At 39.1% G+C, this 14,137-nt stretch overlaps 1 protein-coding gene across 2 annotated transcripts in view; it reads left to right on the top strand.

Annotated features, from left to right (window-relative positions):
- LOC101671619 (SAP domain containing ribonucleoprotein) overlaps window positions 1–14,137 on the top strand; it is a 46,191-nt gene that overhangs the window by 5,162 nt on the left and 26,892 nt on the right. For both annotated transcript variants that reach the window (XR_006604274.1, XM_004773048.3), the window contains exons 2-7: window positions 2,718–2,817; window positions 4,464–4,510; window positions 4,735–4,802; window positions 8,537–8,588; window positions 9,402–9,475; window positions 10,222–10,250. Coding sequence is in view for 1 of the 2 variants with exons in the window: in XM_004773048.3 (XP_004773105.1) it covers window positions 2,718–2,817; window positions 4,464–4,510; window positions 4,735–4,802; window positions 8,537–8,588; window positions 9,402–9,475; window positions 10,222–10,250 (370 nt within the window). In the remaining variant the exon portion in view is untranslated. The remainder of the gene's footprint in view (window positions 1–2,717; window positions 2,818–4,463; window positions 4,511–4,734; window positions 4,803–8,536; window positions 8,589–9,401; window positions 9,476–10,221; window positions 10,251–14,137) is intronic.

The raw sequence follows: 14,137 nt of genomic DNA, 5'->3' as shown, positions 1-14,137 counted from the left end.
TGCTTCTCCCTCTCCCACTACCCCTGCTTGTGTTCCCTCTTTCACTGTATCTGACAAATAAACAAAAAAGCTTTAAAAAAAAAAGAGAGATTGTATTTGAGTTAGTGAGAGGGACCATTCCCGAGTGAGCATGCGCATGCTCGTGCATGCAGAGGGAGGAGTGAGGAGCGCAAAGAGAGGGGGAGGGAGAAAATCTTAACACAGACACCATGCGTAGTGATGACCCTTACATGGGGCCTGATTCCACGATCCGAGACCATGACCTGAGCCCAAACCAAGAGTGGAGTGCTCAACTGACTGAGCCACTCAGGTACCCCAAACGAATGAAACTTTTTAAAGTGTAACTAAGATCAGAAGCCTGGTTCTCCAGGAAGCAGAAAGAAAATGAAGAAACATGGTACCAATGTAGAAAAGATCCAGGCTCTTAAGAAATGGACCTTAGAGGGCGCCTGGGTGGCTCAGTGGGTTAAGCTGCTGCCTTCGGCTCAGGTCATGATCTCAGGGTCCTGGGATCGGGTCCCGCGTCGGGCTCTCTGCTCAGCAGGGAGCCTGCTTCCCTTCCTCTCTCTCTCTGCCTGCCTCTCCGACTACTTGTGATTTCTCTCTGTCAAATAAATAAATAAAATCTTTAAAAAAAAAAAAAAAAAAGAAATGGACCTTAGAGATCATTTAGAGTCTGCATTCTAGATTAATAATATTCAGGATATTGGTCTGAAGGCCAGTGCAGGGTCATGAGCTGTTAGTGGTTAGCAATAAGTTAAAAAAAAAAAATGAGTAAGCTTTTAGAAACTTTTATAGCAGTTTGGCATCACTGCTACATCCAAGTGTGTGATTTTTTTCCAATAACTGGTTTTTATTGTTTTTTACAAACGTATCAGTCCACCTGGCTGGAATATTTTAAAAAGTTGGCAGCCCCGGGATGCCTGGGTGGCTCAGTTGGTTAAGCAGCTGCCTTGGGCTCAGGTCATGATCCCAGCGTCCTGGGATCGAGTCCCACATCGGGCTCCTTGCTCCGCAGGGAGCCTGCTTCTCCCTCTGACTCTGCCTTCCACTCTGTCTGCCTGTGTTCGCTCTTGCTCGCTCTCTCTGACAAATAAATTAAAAAAAAAAAAAAAAAGTTGGCAGCCCCATCAGTCTGCCTAATTAAAAATATATTGATCTGTGAAATTTGGAAACCTGTGAAGCAGCGATTCTGTTTAATCTTGTCTAATCTTTAAGCCAGTGTCTAACATTTATGAAGTGCTTACTAGCTGCCAAGCACTATTGTAAAAGCTTTACAAATATTACTGATTTAATCATCCTAACAGCCCTAGGGACTAGGTACTGTTGCCTTATCCCTGTTTCATAGGCAGCTGAGGCACAGAGAGGTTAAATTAGTCATCCAGGGTTACATAGCTATAGGTGGTAAAGCTGAAATTTGAACCCAGGTGACTTTAGAAGAGGCTATGCTATGCTTTTAATGGGTGATTTACTACCATGTTTCTCAGTAGAGGGTGCTGTTTGTTGAGTAGGCTAGTTCTCCACACAGTATCCCTGGTGCCTGACCAACTCATTGAATGCTCCACCTGCCCAGTCATTGTATTAGGGGAAAAAGCGCCCCTCTCCATTTTCAGATGCTCCCTTGGTTGAAAGCCTTCCAGAGATGCCTGGCATATTCTGTTAATAGTAAAGTTCTTTCTTTTATAGGGATCTGCTTTCTGACTTCTGGTTGATCTTAGATCTGTACTTCAAAGCCAGTGAAGTCGTCTTTCAGTGCCCATCTGTTTGTGCACTGATCTGCATATAGGATTTCTGGAGCCTTCCCTTTTCTGCTTGTTTTCCTTGGGTCAGCGTGTCATTATGCTTCTTAAAATAAGAATCAAATAAATAATCATTTAATGTAGATTCTGTTTTTCGGGTTACAGTACCTAGAATTACTTTGGTAGCAAACTGAGGTCTTTATCCTTTGAGTTACTGTTGAGTCAGATCTTGCTCATCTGATTTTTGAACAGTTTAAATTTTGAATATAAATGTAATACTTCATAGGGATACCTGGTCCTTCCAAATTGAATCTTCTTTTTGGCTCATTGTTCTCTGAGGAGCTCCCCTTCTTGCCCTCCCTGCCCTTTAGTTCTATCAGTAATCTATCAAGTCTTCCTTCCTCCTTCTGTTGTCTGCAAAGCGCTGTTATATGTTTATTCAAGTTACTGATTTAAAACTTCCACAGAACTTGATAGCATGCCACTAGATATTTTTCTCATTTTGAAATAGATCCTTTAGTTGATCCATTGTTGACATTAAACTAGCTAATATGTATGTCTACCTAATTCTTTAGTGGTAAGGCTTATATGCATGTAAATAGTAAATTGCAGTAAGGGATTTGGGATAATAGATAGTAAGAAGAATCTGCTTTTAGATAATTAGTTCTACTTAAAGATTCATTTTTTTCTATATAGGAAAAATGGGGGGGTGCAGACACCATCCCATCCCTAGAAATACCTAGGGATTTGTGATGATAAATAGTTGCATGAATAGGTAAGAATTCTATTAAAGTAGGACATTTATTCTTCATCATCTTTTAGAAAAGCCTTCTTGCATATTGAATATTAATTAGAGAGATCCAACTTTGTGGATCTGGAGGGTTGGTGGGTTTAAGAGTGGTAGTTTGGGATTGAACTTTTTTAAAAACACCAGGTTCATTCTGTTAACTAAGGAAAAGCTTTATTCTTTTTTCTCAGCTTGCTGAACTTAAGCAGGAATGTCTTGCTCGTGGTTTGGAGACCAAGGGAATAAAACAAGATCTCATCAACAGGCTCCAGGCATATCTTGAAGAGCATGGTGAGTGTTTTGTAGAGGCAGAGTGATATGAGTGAACGGTTTAATTTTTTTTGGCTCTGCCATAGAAGATTTCTCCTCCTTTAGGTTGTTGGTAATATAAGCTCTTAACTCTATCAGAAAACTCTTGATCATCTGAAACAGTGATTATAAAGCAAAGAAATACATCCCTCCCTTTTTTTAAGACATTAAATTTTATTTCAGCAAATTGTTTGAAAGGAAGTATGCTAAAACAAGTATCAATAGACTGAGGATTGGAGAATTTGGATTCTGATTCCTCTTATGCCAGAGATTTACTTGGTAACTTTGCATAGTCACTATTTACTTCAGTAGGTGTCTGTTCTGATCTATGAAATGAGACAAATGTTGCCACCCTTAAAATTCATAAACGTAAGGAATCTCTGGTCCTAACTCTGACATTCTACAATTCCACCTTTTTAAAAATCAACAGAACCAGCTTTATTTAAGGCATATTATCATCCTAGATTGTACAGGGCCCCGTTCTAATTTTTGTTTCCTTTTGTACCCATTCCTTTTATCCCACCTCCTTTAGGCAGCTATTCTAATGTGTTTGATATATATTTTTTGTCTTTGTCCTTGTATAAACCTTGTGGTATTGTTTGGTATACACTATTTTTTTTATAATTGGCAGTGAGGCCATATTTGCTTCTCACTTGTTTTCTCTAAGTTTTGTGTGTTTTTAGGATATATTTATATTCGTGTGGCCTGTGGCTGTGTAGTCATCTAGTTTATTGATTCAAATTCCTGCATAGTGTTCTGTCATATGTGGAATCCACCACATTTTACTTAATTCACCTGGCAACAAACACCTATATTGCCTCCTACACTACTTCTTTCATCTTCCTTTATATTTCTGTGTGAGTGTCTTTCTGGGGTATATTCCCACGTGTGGGATTGCTAATTAATATCTGTTCATACATGTACTCTTGGTATGATGAAGCACTGCCAAATTGTGTTCCAAAATTCCTCTGTAAATCTACAGTACTCTCATCATCAGTGCATAGGGGTTCTTTTATCTCCTCCACATACCTGAACTTGACACTATCCTATCAAGTGAGTTAATTTTTGCTAATCTTTTGGTTCAATTTACATTTCTCTCATTATTATAAAGTTTGAACATTTCTTGTGCTTATGGTTCTTAGGGATTTTTCTTCACCCTGGTTTCAGTGGGGTTCCCCTGAATGTAGACATTTTGTATTCCTAGTAACTGGTCCCTTTTGGTTTTAGAAATAAATACCTTCTTCGTCATTTCTTTTTCCATGGTGTCCTTAGTTTTAGAAAATCTGCAGTTTTTCATATGTCACTTTTGCTTCAGGGTTTTGTTTGTTTCTTGAAGAAATCCTTCCCTACCACTAAATCTTAAAGATATTCTACATTACTTTTTATTAATGTTATAGTTTGACCTCATTACAGTTTTTTAGTCTAGCTGGAGTTCAGTTTTGTATTAATGTTAGGTAGAGAATATAGTCTTATCATCTCCATGTGGAGCAGATTTTATAAGCATCAGTTCTGGCTTCCATTATTGAATTTTATTTTGGGAAAGCAAAATGATTATAATTTTAGCTTAAGTACAGTGATCAAGATGGTTTTTTAGCAGGGCTTGACCTGAATATTTTAATATTCTTTAGCTGAAGAGGAGGCAAATGAAGAAGATGTACTGGGAGATGAAACAGAGGTGAGTTGGAGAGAGTAAGGTTAGTCGCTGGCCTGGCAACTTGCTGCTACCTTGGCCATATTGCTTAACATCAATCAGTAGAGGCCTTAAATGCTAACTTGTTAGGGGAGCATAGAGGGGGAATGAAGGTTTTGGAAAACTGGTTCATTTTTGAGTTCTCATATTCTTTTATTGATGGGTATTTACTGTTGATTTATATTAACCATTGTTTCATTTGGTTTTAGGAAGAAGAACCAAAGCCCATAGAACTGCCTGTCAAAGAGGAAGAACCTCCCGAGAAAACTGTTGATGTGTAACTATCCCTTTTTTATGATCTGACTACAGGGCAGATAGTTCTGGGTTTTGGAGGGGTTCAGTCTTTCATGTTTACCTCTTACACATTCCATTGGCTTTTTTCGTTTCTCATTAGATCATAAATTTTCAGAAGAGTCTACTTCATTTCAAATACATGGTCCCAGGGAAGCAATGTAGTTTGTCTCTGGGTAATATAATAGATAATTAGGATGGGGAGACTTCAGTCCCAGACTGAGTTTAGTTCTAGTCTTTTGTTGTAGTATCATAATAGATGATTCCTTTTCTTCGTAGAGAATCGTCTAGATTCTCTGTGTATGAGAAATCTTGTAAGGGAGGAGGGTTCTGAGCAGAGATGATGTCTCTTAGGTAACTCTGTATTCTTTCTTCCTTTTTGATTTACAGTGGAGGAAGGGAGGACAGAGTACTAGAGTGGAAAGTGGACCTTGATTTATTTAAACTGTCCCACAAGGTTGATCACAAACTAAAGGTTGATCATAAACATTTCTTGGGGGGGGCTCTCAAATCCAGCACGTTAGTTACAATTGAATCCTTATTAAAATTTTTGTTCTCCTAGCTGTATTTATGCACTATAAAAGACAGTATATATGCTAATGAAAAGTCAAACACTACATAGAGGAGTATATAAATTAAAAATTATGTACCCCTTGTCTCCACCCCCTGTCTGACTTCCAAGAGGTTTTCAGTATATTCTTTTAGAATGTTACATGGGAAGTTTGTGTATATGTATATATACAGATACATCGACACACTAGGTATATTGTGGGTTTCTTGATTTTTCTCAGATCTTTTTGTATCGTTTTACAGTAATGTTTTTATTTAAATGTTAGTTATTTACACGGCAGGATTCTAAGTGTTTTACATGTATTCTCATTTAGTCCTCATATCAGCCACATGAAGTGGTGTAATTATCTTTGTAAGTGGTAGGTCTCTTTTTTTAGCTTGTTATTGTGGGAAATGGCAAGTATTTCCACAAGTTACGAGAAAAGTATAGTAGACCCACATACACCTATCACCCAGATTTAGTAGTTATCAGCTCAGAACCTTACGCTTTCTAGCAGCTAATAGCCCTCAATTCTATGGATGAATAGTAATTTCACCAGTCTCTTGTTGATGAACATTTAGATAATGCATAATAGAAAATGTAGTGCTGCATGTCCTCATGCAACTATTTTTATACTTCTGCAAGTATGTCCATATGATAAATTCCTTGCAGTGGATTTGCTGCATCATAGGAGATGTACATTTAATGTTTCATTAGATTTTATCTAATAATACTGCCTCTCCCTCACCCCTGTTAAGGAAGGGGAGTGAGGGGCTAAGGGAGAGAGAGAATCTTTTTTTTTTTTTTTTTTTTAAGATTTTATTTATTTATTTGACAGAGAGAAATCACAAGTAGATGGAGAGACAGGCAGAGAGAGAGAGAGAGGGAAGCAGGCTCCCTGCTGAGCAGAGAGCCCGATGCGGGACTCGATCCCAGGACCCTGAGATCATGACCTGAGCCGAAGGCAGCTGCTTAACCCACTGAACCACCCAGGCGCCCCGAGAGAGAGAATCTTAAGTGGGCTCCATGCCCAGCACAGAGCCTGATGTGGGGCTCGATCTCATAACCCACATCATGACCTGAACTGAAATCAAATTAAGAGTTGGACACTTAACTGACTGAGCCACCTAGGCACATCTAATAATACTGCTTTTTAAAGCCAGGTAATTATCTTCCATCATAGGAGATTCATGGTTAGATATAATGCCTTAACGAAATGCTTAGGAATACCTTTAAAGTAGCAATGTTTTGGGGACCTCTGGAGCAAAAAGGAAGATGAGGTGAATATAATAATAATTGGCTTGTGTGGATTAACAGTGAAGTTGGAAAAATTTTTTTTTTAATTTTATTTATTTATTTGACAGAGAGAGATCACAAGTAGGCAGAGAGACAGGTGGAGAAAGGGGGGAAGCAGGCTCCCTGCCGAGCAGAGAGCCCGATGCGGGGCTCGATCCCAGGACCCTGAGATCATGACCTGAGCTGAAGGCAGAGGCTTAACCTGCTGAGCCACCCAGATGCCCTGAAGTTTGAAAATTTTGTAGAAGTTCATTATCCTTAGACTATGTAAAATGTGTGATTCTCTTATTTAGAGTGCTTAAATTTTATTAAAGAATTTCTAAACAAGGAAATTGAAAATGTGTATGCTGCGAGGGTGATTTTCTCTTTAGAGTGATAGTAGTGGTTAGACTACTATGTATGTTAAGAAAAGTTCTGGGTCCCGATAGTTTGGAGAATGTCTCATATGTGACTATGGGTAGGAGAGAAATTTCTCAGCGAAGAGAATAAATTTCCCATGAGTTCCAGAATGTGATTTGTATTTATTGCTTGAGCTTAATTGTACCTGAGGGAGCTGGAACACAGCAGAAAGAAGCATCCTTTCTGGGGTTCCCTTTCTTCCACAAGGTGTACTGCAGTGATTGTGCTTCAAGATGGGAATGTGAAGAAAGTCATTAGCTTGGGGGTTATTGGAGAAGACTGTTGTCTTAATGGCACTGGACTTAAAGTGAAAACATCAAACTTCAGTGTCCCTTTCTATCTGAACAAGACAGACAGAGGCTTGGGGAAGTATGGATGACCCGCAAATGAGAATTCAGGAATTTCTTTAATAATATTCAGGGCTAATTTAGGTACTTTGAACATTCAAAAGGAGATGCTCTTCATCTTTGGCTTGAGGTTCTCCAAAAATATGCTACTGTTTCTAGTTTGATTCCTCTCACTCCGCTACCCCTAACCAGGGTAGTCAAATATTGTAGGATATAGTTATGGTCAGCAGGGGGCACCCATTGCTTATCTGTCAGTCCAGGGATCTCCAACAAAAGGATGGAGAGAGAAAGTTCCTGTTCCAGAATTGCTTCCTCTGAAAATGCCATTAAACCATTACTACCTTTCAGGGCATCAAATGGGAAAAGTGTCCGGGATATTGGAACAAAGGCTGCCCATGTCTCTAAATGAGGGACCTTAATGAGAGACTGGTTATGACCCACAGTTTTATGGGAGTTGTTTGGTGGATGGTTAATGCCCTTCCATTTATCCTGGGTACTTCTGAACTTTGTCTCCCGCCCCGATGGTCCCCCCTCTTTTGTTTTCTCTTAAACCTTTTGACTAGTAACTTAACCATGTTTTCCTAATTCAAACTCCCCTTAGCCTTTTTTCTTCCCACTCCCTCTGGCATTTTTATTTGTCTCAATTTGACTGTTCCAGCTGGAGCTACACTCCCCGTGGGAGAAATAAGGGATTTGTAAAAGAAGGAAACCAGAGCTTGTAGAGCACTCGTTAATTGTTGTGATGAAAATTGAGAGCTGCCATTTAAATGAGGGTTAGAGAAATAGTCATTAATCCAGAATAAATTTAAGGTTCCTAAAAGTAAAAGAAGTGGTTTCCGGTGTCCTTTGAGTGTTTCCTTTTCAAACCAGTATATTTAACCAGACTTTTTCCTGATTACTTTTTTATAGTTTAGCAAAGTAGGTTAGTCTACTGTCTGAACTCTTACCAATAGATGGCAGCTCAAGAAACTGAAGTTCTAATGGGCTTCGTTTTTTTTTTTTTTTTGGACTAAGGGGTAATGGAGAGATAAGGGACAGAGGACATGATTCAGGTGAATTCTTACATATTCTAAAGTTGTGGGTTAGAATATCAAGTTTTCTGGTTTTAAAAAATTTCTTCTTTTCCAGGGCAGCAGAGAAGAAGGTGGTAAAAATTACATCTGAGATACCACAGACTGAAGTAAGTATTTTGCTCCCTAGAAGACCAGCAGTCTCTCTCTTTATCTTTCTGTTTCTTACCTTTTGTTTTACCTGTATGATCACTAAAAAATTGACTCATAGGCAGAAAATCAGTATTGACAGATTTTGGTATTGATATATTTTTCTACCACCTTACTTGGGAAAATATCTGGGCTGGCATAGTCACCTTTGAAGTCCTAGTTTTTTTGTATATAGTCCTAAGGCCTTAGAGGTAACTCTCTTTAAGATGTTTACTAGATAGAGTTTGGGAGGATTATTCCTTAGAAGAGATGAAAAGTAATAAGGGAAGATGTCACTACTTCATAGCTGGTAAGACTGGATTCTGTGTCAGTATCTCTGAAGGTCTCCAATTGAGACCTATGTGGGGGTTTTTTGTACCTTTTAAGTAGAGATGACATAGGACAATGCTGCCTCATTTCTAACTGAAAGAGTACCACTAATGTTGGAATCAAGCTGTTCCTTTGATCCCTTTTCAAAGGTCAACCAAACACAGCTTTTGTCTTCTTGGCCTCGTGCAGAATGTGGGTTTTATTTTATTCCTTTCCTTTTGTTTTTGAGGACATGAATGTGATAATAGTCTTTTGTGTTTGCATTCTGGAAAGGGCTGTTGAGTTAAGCCCTGGATAGATACAACCTGATAATCCTCTAGAATTGTCAGTATTCTCAGTTTAGACCTTATGAAATATACTCCTCATTTTCGAAAGCTACACACTTCTAAACAACTTTTCTCCTTAAAGAAGGAAACCACACATTAATTTTTCTCTTCCCCTTTTTTTGTCTCTTTATCACCTAGAGAATGCAGAAGAGAGCTGAACGATTCAATGTACCTGTGAGCTTGGAGAGTAAGAAAGCTGCCCGGGCAGCAAGGTGAGTATCCTAGACTTTTGGATCTGAGCAGTGATAATATGAAGGCCCTAGGTTTTAAATACAATTGTTGGGGCGCCTGGGTGGTTCAGTGGGTTGAAGCCTCTGCCTTCAGCTCGGGTCATGATCCCAGAGTCCTGGGATCGAGCCCCGCATCGGGCTCTCTGCTTGGCAGGGAGCCTGCTTCCTCCTCTCTCTGCCTGCCTCTCTGCCTACTTGTGATCTCTGTCTGTCAAATAAATAAATAAAATCTTTAAATAAATAAATAAATAAATAAATAAAATTGTTGGTTTTAAGTAGAGTAGAGACCTTGCTGAAAAGAAACGCTGTCAAATAAATAAATAAAATCTTTAAATAAATAAATAAATAAATAAATAAATAAAATTGTTGGTTTTAAGTAGAGTAGAGACCTTGCTGAAAAGAAACGCTTTTTTTGGCTCTGTTCAGAATTCTCCACTGATTTGCATGTAGAAGCTATAGATTGGGTCTCACCAAGCAGCATTTTTGTAATAGGTGAAAGTCAGGAACTGTTACTCCCGGTTTTGATAAGGTTTCCTTTTAGCTTATTCTCTGGTCTCTTGGTGAGAAAAAGAGTAAACTGAACCTCTTTCATGGGGTTGTTAGAATTAGCTAATGATTGCAAGTCTTGAGATCACAAGCAAGAAGTGCCATATGTACACTTGACACGGAGACAGACAAGCAGGAGTGTGAACAGCTTCCTAAAATTTAGCTTGTTTTTCTTTCTACAGATTTGGGATTTCTTCAGTTCCATCAAAAGGTAAGAATACAGAGACTCTTCTAAAAACTTATAACTTTTCTGTCACAACAGATTTCATTTCTCCAAAACAGTCACCTTTTTGCTTTACATAAAACCATACTTAAGGCTTCCTTGGCACTTTAGAGAAGGTGCTGAAGTTATGAGAGAGTGGGAGGAAGTGTCGACATTTGTTTTCCTTTTCTTGGACATCTTTAGAGAAGTTTCTGGTACTTTGCCGGTTTATTCTGGTGTCTCAAGTCAGTGTGTAATTACTACGTACCTGTCCCATGTTATACTGCCTTGTGTAAGTGGTGAAAGAGAAAAGAGAGTATCTTTTACCTCAACAATCTTAACTTCTAGGAATTTCCAAGGAAATCATATTGGATGGCTTAAAGACCTAGTTAGCCATAAGGATTATCACAGCATTATTTTCGTGATCAGTAAGTAGAAATAATGTAATACACAGTAGGGAATTTGTTAAATAAATGTCTACCATGGTATAATAGACTATGCAGTTTTTAAAATGATATTGAAGAGTATTTGTCAGAAAAATACTAAACAAACATAAATTATAAAATTAGCAGTATATTTCCCTTTTGGTAATAGAAGTGCATGTATTTATAGATAAATAGGTTTGGATGACTAACCACCCAAACTCTTGGGTGGCTCACTTGGTTGAGTGTCTGCCTTCAGCTCTGGTCATGATCTCAATGTCCTGGGATTGAGCCCCATATCGGGGCGGGGGGGGGGTGTCCCTGCTCAGCGGGGAGTCTTTCTCCTCCTTCTGCCCAACCCAGCTCCCTTAGTCCCCCACTCATGCTGTCTCCCTCTCTCTCTCTTGCAGATAAACAAAAACTTTTTTTTTAAAAAAAGGGAATTTTCTTAAAACAAAAACCAACAACAAAAACAGGTTTGGGGGGTGCCTGACTGGCTCAGTTGGTGGAGCATAGCAATTCTTGATCTCAGGGTTGTGAGTTTGAGCCCCATGTGTGGTGTGAAGTTTACTTAAAAATAAACATTTTTTTAAAAATGGGGGCACCTGGTGGTTCAGTTGGTTAAGTAACTGCCTTCAGCTCAGGTCATGATCCCAGGGTCCTGGGATCAAGTCCTGCATTGGGCTCCCTGCTCGGTGGGGAGCCTGCTTCTCCCTCTCCCTCTGCCGTATCCCCTGCTTATGTGCACCTACTTTCACTCTGTCAAATAAATAAAATCTTAAAAAAAAACGGTTGGATGGAATATGTGCTAAATCCTTAATACTCATTGTCTCTAGTTGGAATTTTGAGTGCTGCTTTCTACTTGTCTGTTTTTTAAATTTCTGCAATGAGTATCTTGTAATAAATTAGGAAGAAAGTTACATTTATCTATTTATTTATTTATTTGAAAGTTACTATTAAAAAGAACATAGTCCAGTTTTAGAGACTTAAATTTTAAATGTAAATTTTTTAATCGAATTTAGTTTCCTTTTTTTTTTTTAAGATTTTATTTATTTATTTGACAGAGAGAAATCACAAGTAGATGGAGAGGCAGGCAGAGAGAGAGAGGGAAGCAGGCTCTCTGCTGAGCAGAGAGCCCAATGCAGGACTCGATCCCAGGACCCTGAGATCATGACCTGAGCTGAAGGCAGCGGCTTAACCCACTGAGCCACCCAGGCGCCCTCGAATTTAGTTTTCTTAGTGATCTGTTCATTTGAAGTGTATTAAGATGTCCTCTAAAAATGTAGCATTTTGCTCTGCTTTTTAAAAGACTAGCAAGGGGCGCCTGGGTGGCTCAGTGGGTTAAAGCCTCTGCCTTCGCTCAGGTCATGATCCCAGGGTCCTGGGATTGAGCCCCGCATCGGGCTCTTTGCTCAGCGGGGAGCCTGCTTCCTCCTCTCTCTTTGCCTGCCTCTCTGCCTACTTGTGATCTCTGTCTGTCAAATAAATAAATAAAATCTTTAAAAAAAATTTTTTAAAAATAATAAAAGACTAGCAAGGGGTGCCTGGGTGTCTCAGTGGGCTAAAGCCTCTGCATTCAGCTCAGGTCATGATCCCAGGGTCCTGGGATCCAGCCCCACATTGGGGGGGGGGGGCTCTGCTCAGCAGGGAGCCTGCTTCCTCCTCTCTGCCTGCCTTTCTGCCTACTTGTGATCTCAGTCTTTTAAATAAATAAAATATTTAAAAAATAAATAAATAAAAGACTAGCAAAATTCTGGCCACTATCACTACATGTTTTACTTTATTTTTTTTTCCCAAAGATTTTATTTATTTGAGAGAGAAGCGCAAGCTGGAGAGAAGGGCAGAGGTAGAGAAAGCAGCAGATTCCTCGCCAAGTCCAGAGCCCAGTGTGGGTCTCGATTCCAAGATCCTGAAATCATGACCTGAACTGAAGGCAGGTGCTTAACTGACTGAGACATCCAAGTGCCCTCACTACATGTTTTAGAAACAAGATATTTTCCGGCTTTTAGTTATATCAGATATCAAGAAAGATGCAGTAGGATTGGTGGTAGTACAGCAAAATTTATTAAAGACCTTAGATGGTGCTGTTTGAGGAAAGACAAAAGTTAAAATTAATAGTCTAAAAAGGAAACCTAGGGGCACCTGGGTGGCTCAGTGGGTTAAAGCCTATGCCTTCAGCTTAGGTCATGATCCCAGGGTCCTGGGAGCGAGCCCCGCATTGGGCTCTCTCAGCGGGGAGCCTGTTTCCCCCGCTCTCTGCCTGCCTGTCTGTCTACTTGTGATCTCTACCTGTCAAATAAGTAAATATAATCTTGAAAAAAAAAAAGGAAACCTGATCAATAAAATAACGTATTGATAACATTTACAGTATCATTCATGTAATTCTAACATCTTTAACCTATAGAGTATCTTAAAAGAATAGAGTTTGGCAACATTTGAAAGGAAATGCTTTTTGAATAAGAATGTAAAAACATCTAACAGTTCTTAGTACATGGGTTGTGGCAAAAGTTGAATCTGTACCTGAATGTTTATAATGGAGAGTTAGGGAACCAATTATACAAGACTGTGATGACTTAAAATTCTGAAAAAAAAGTTTTTTTTTTCCTTAAAGATTTTATTTATTTGAGGGATGCCTGCATGGCTCAGTTGTTGGGTGTCTTCCTTTGGCTCAGGTTACGATCCTGGGGTCCTGGGATTGAGTTCCTCATCGGGCTCCTTGCTCAGTGGGGAGCCTGCTTCTCCCTCTGCCTGCTCTGCCTGCCACTCCCCCTGCTTGTATGCACACACTCTCTCTCTCTGACAAATCTTTTAAAAAAATTATATACTTATAATTCAGTGGTTTTTAAAAAATACATTTACAGGGTTCTGCAACTATCATCTCAGTCTAATTTTAAAACATATTCATCACCCCAAAAAGAAACCCTGTACTGATAAGCAGTTGTTTCTCTCTCCACCCCCACCCAAGCAAACACTCATTTTTTCTATGTATATTAATTTGCTTTCATATAAATGGAATTATACAATTCATAGTTTTTTGTACTGGCTTCTTAGCACTAACATATTCAGGATTTGTTTGTGTTGTGTGATACATTAGTACTTTATTTTTATTTTTATTTTTTATTTTTTATTTTTTATTTTTTAAAGATTTTATTTATTTGACAGAGATTACAAGTAGGCAGAGGAGAGGAGAGAGAGAGAGAGAGAGAGGAGGAAGCAGGCTCCCCGTCGAGCAGAGAGCCCGATGTGGTGCTCTATCCCAGGACCCTGGGGCCATGATCTGAGCCGAAGGCAGAGGCTTTAACCCACTGAGCCACCCAGGCGCTCCCTTAATTTCTTTTTAATGTTGGATAATATTTCATTGTTTGGGAATACCACATTTTACCTATCCATTCATTAGCTGATGGACATTTAGGTTGTTTTCACTTTTTGGCTGCTATAAATAATGCTGCTATGAACATTCATATACAAGTTTTG

This window comes from Mustela putorius, unplaced genomic scaffold, assembly GCF_011764305.1.
Source record: "Mustela putorius furo isolate JIRA1106 unplaced genomic scaffold, ASM1176430v1.1 tig00003988_pilon_pilon_pilon, whole genome shotgun sequence".
In the NCBI taxonomy this organism is placed as follows: Eukaryota; Metazoa; Chordata; class Mammalia; order Carnivora; family Mustelidae; genus Mustela; species Mustela putorius.
Note: the sequence above shows the minus strand (reverse complement) of the source record. Positions and strands in the feature narration are given on the sequence as shown.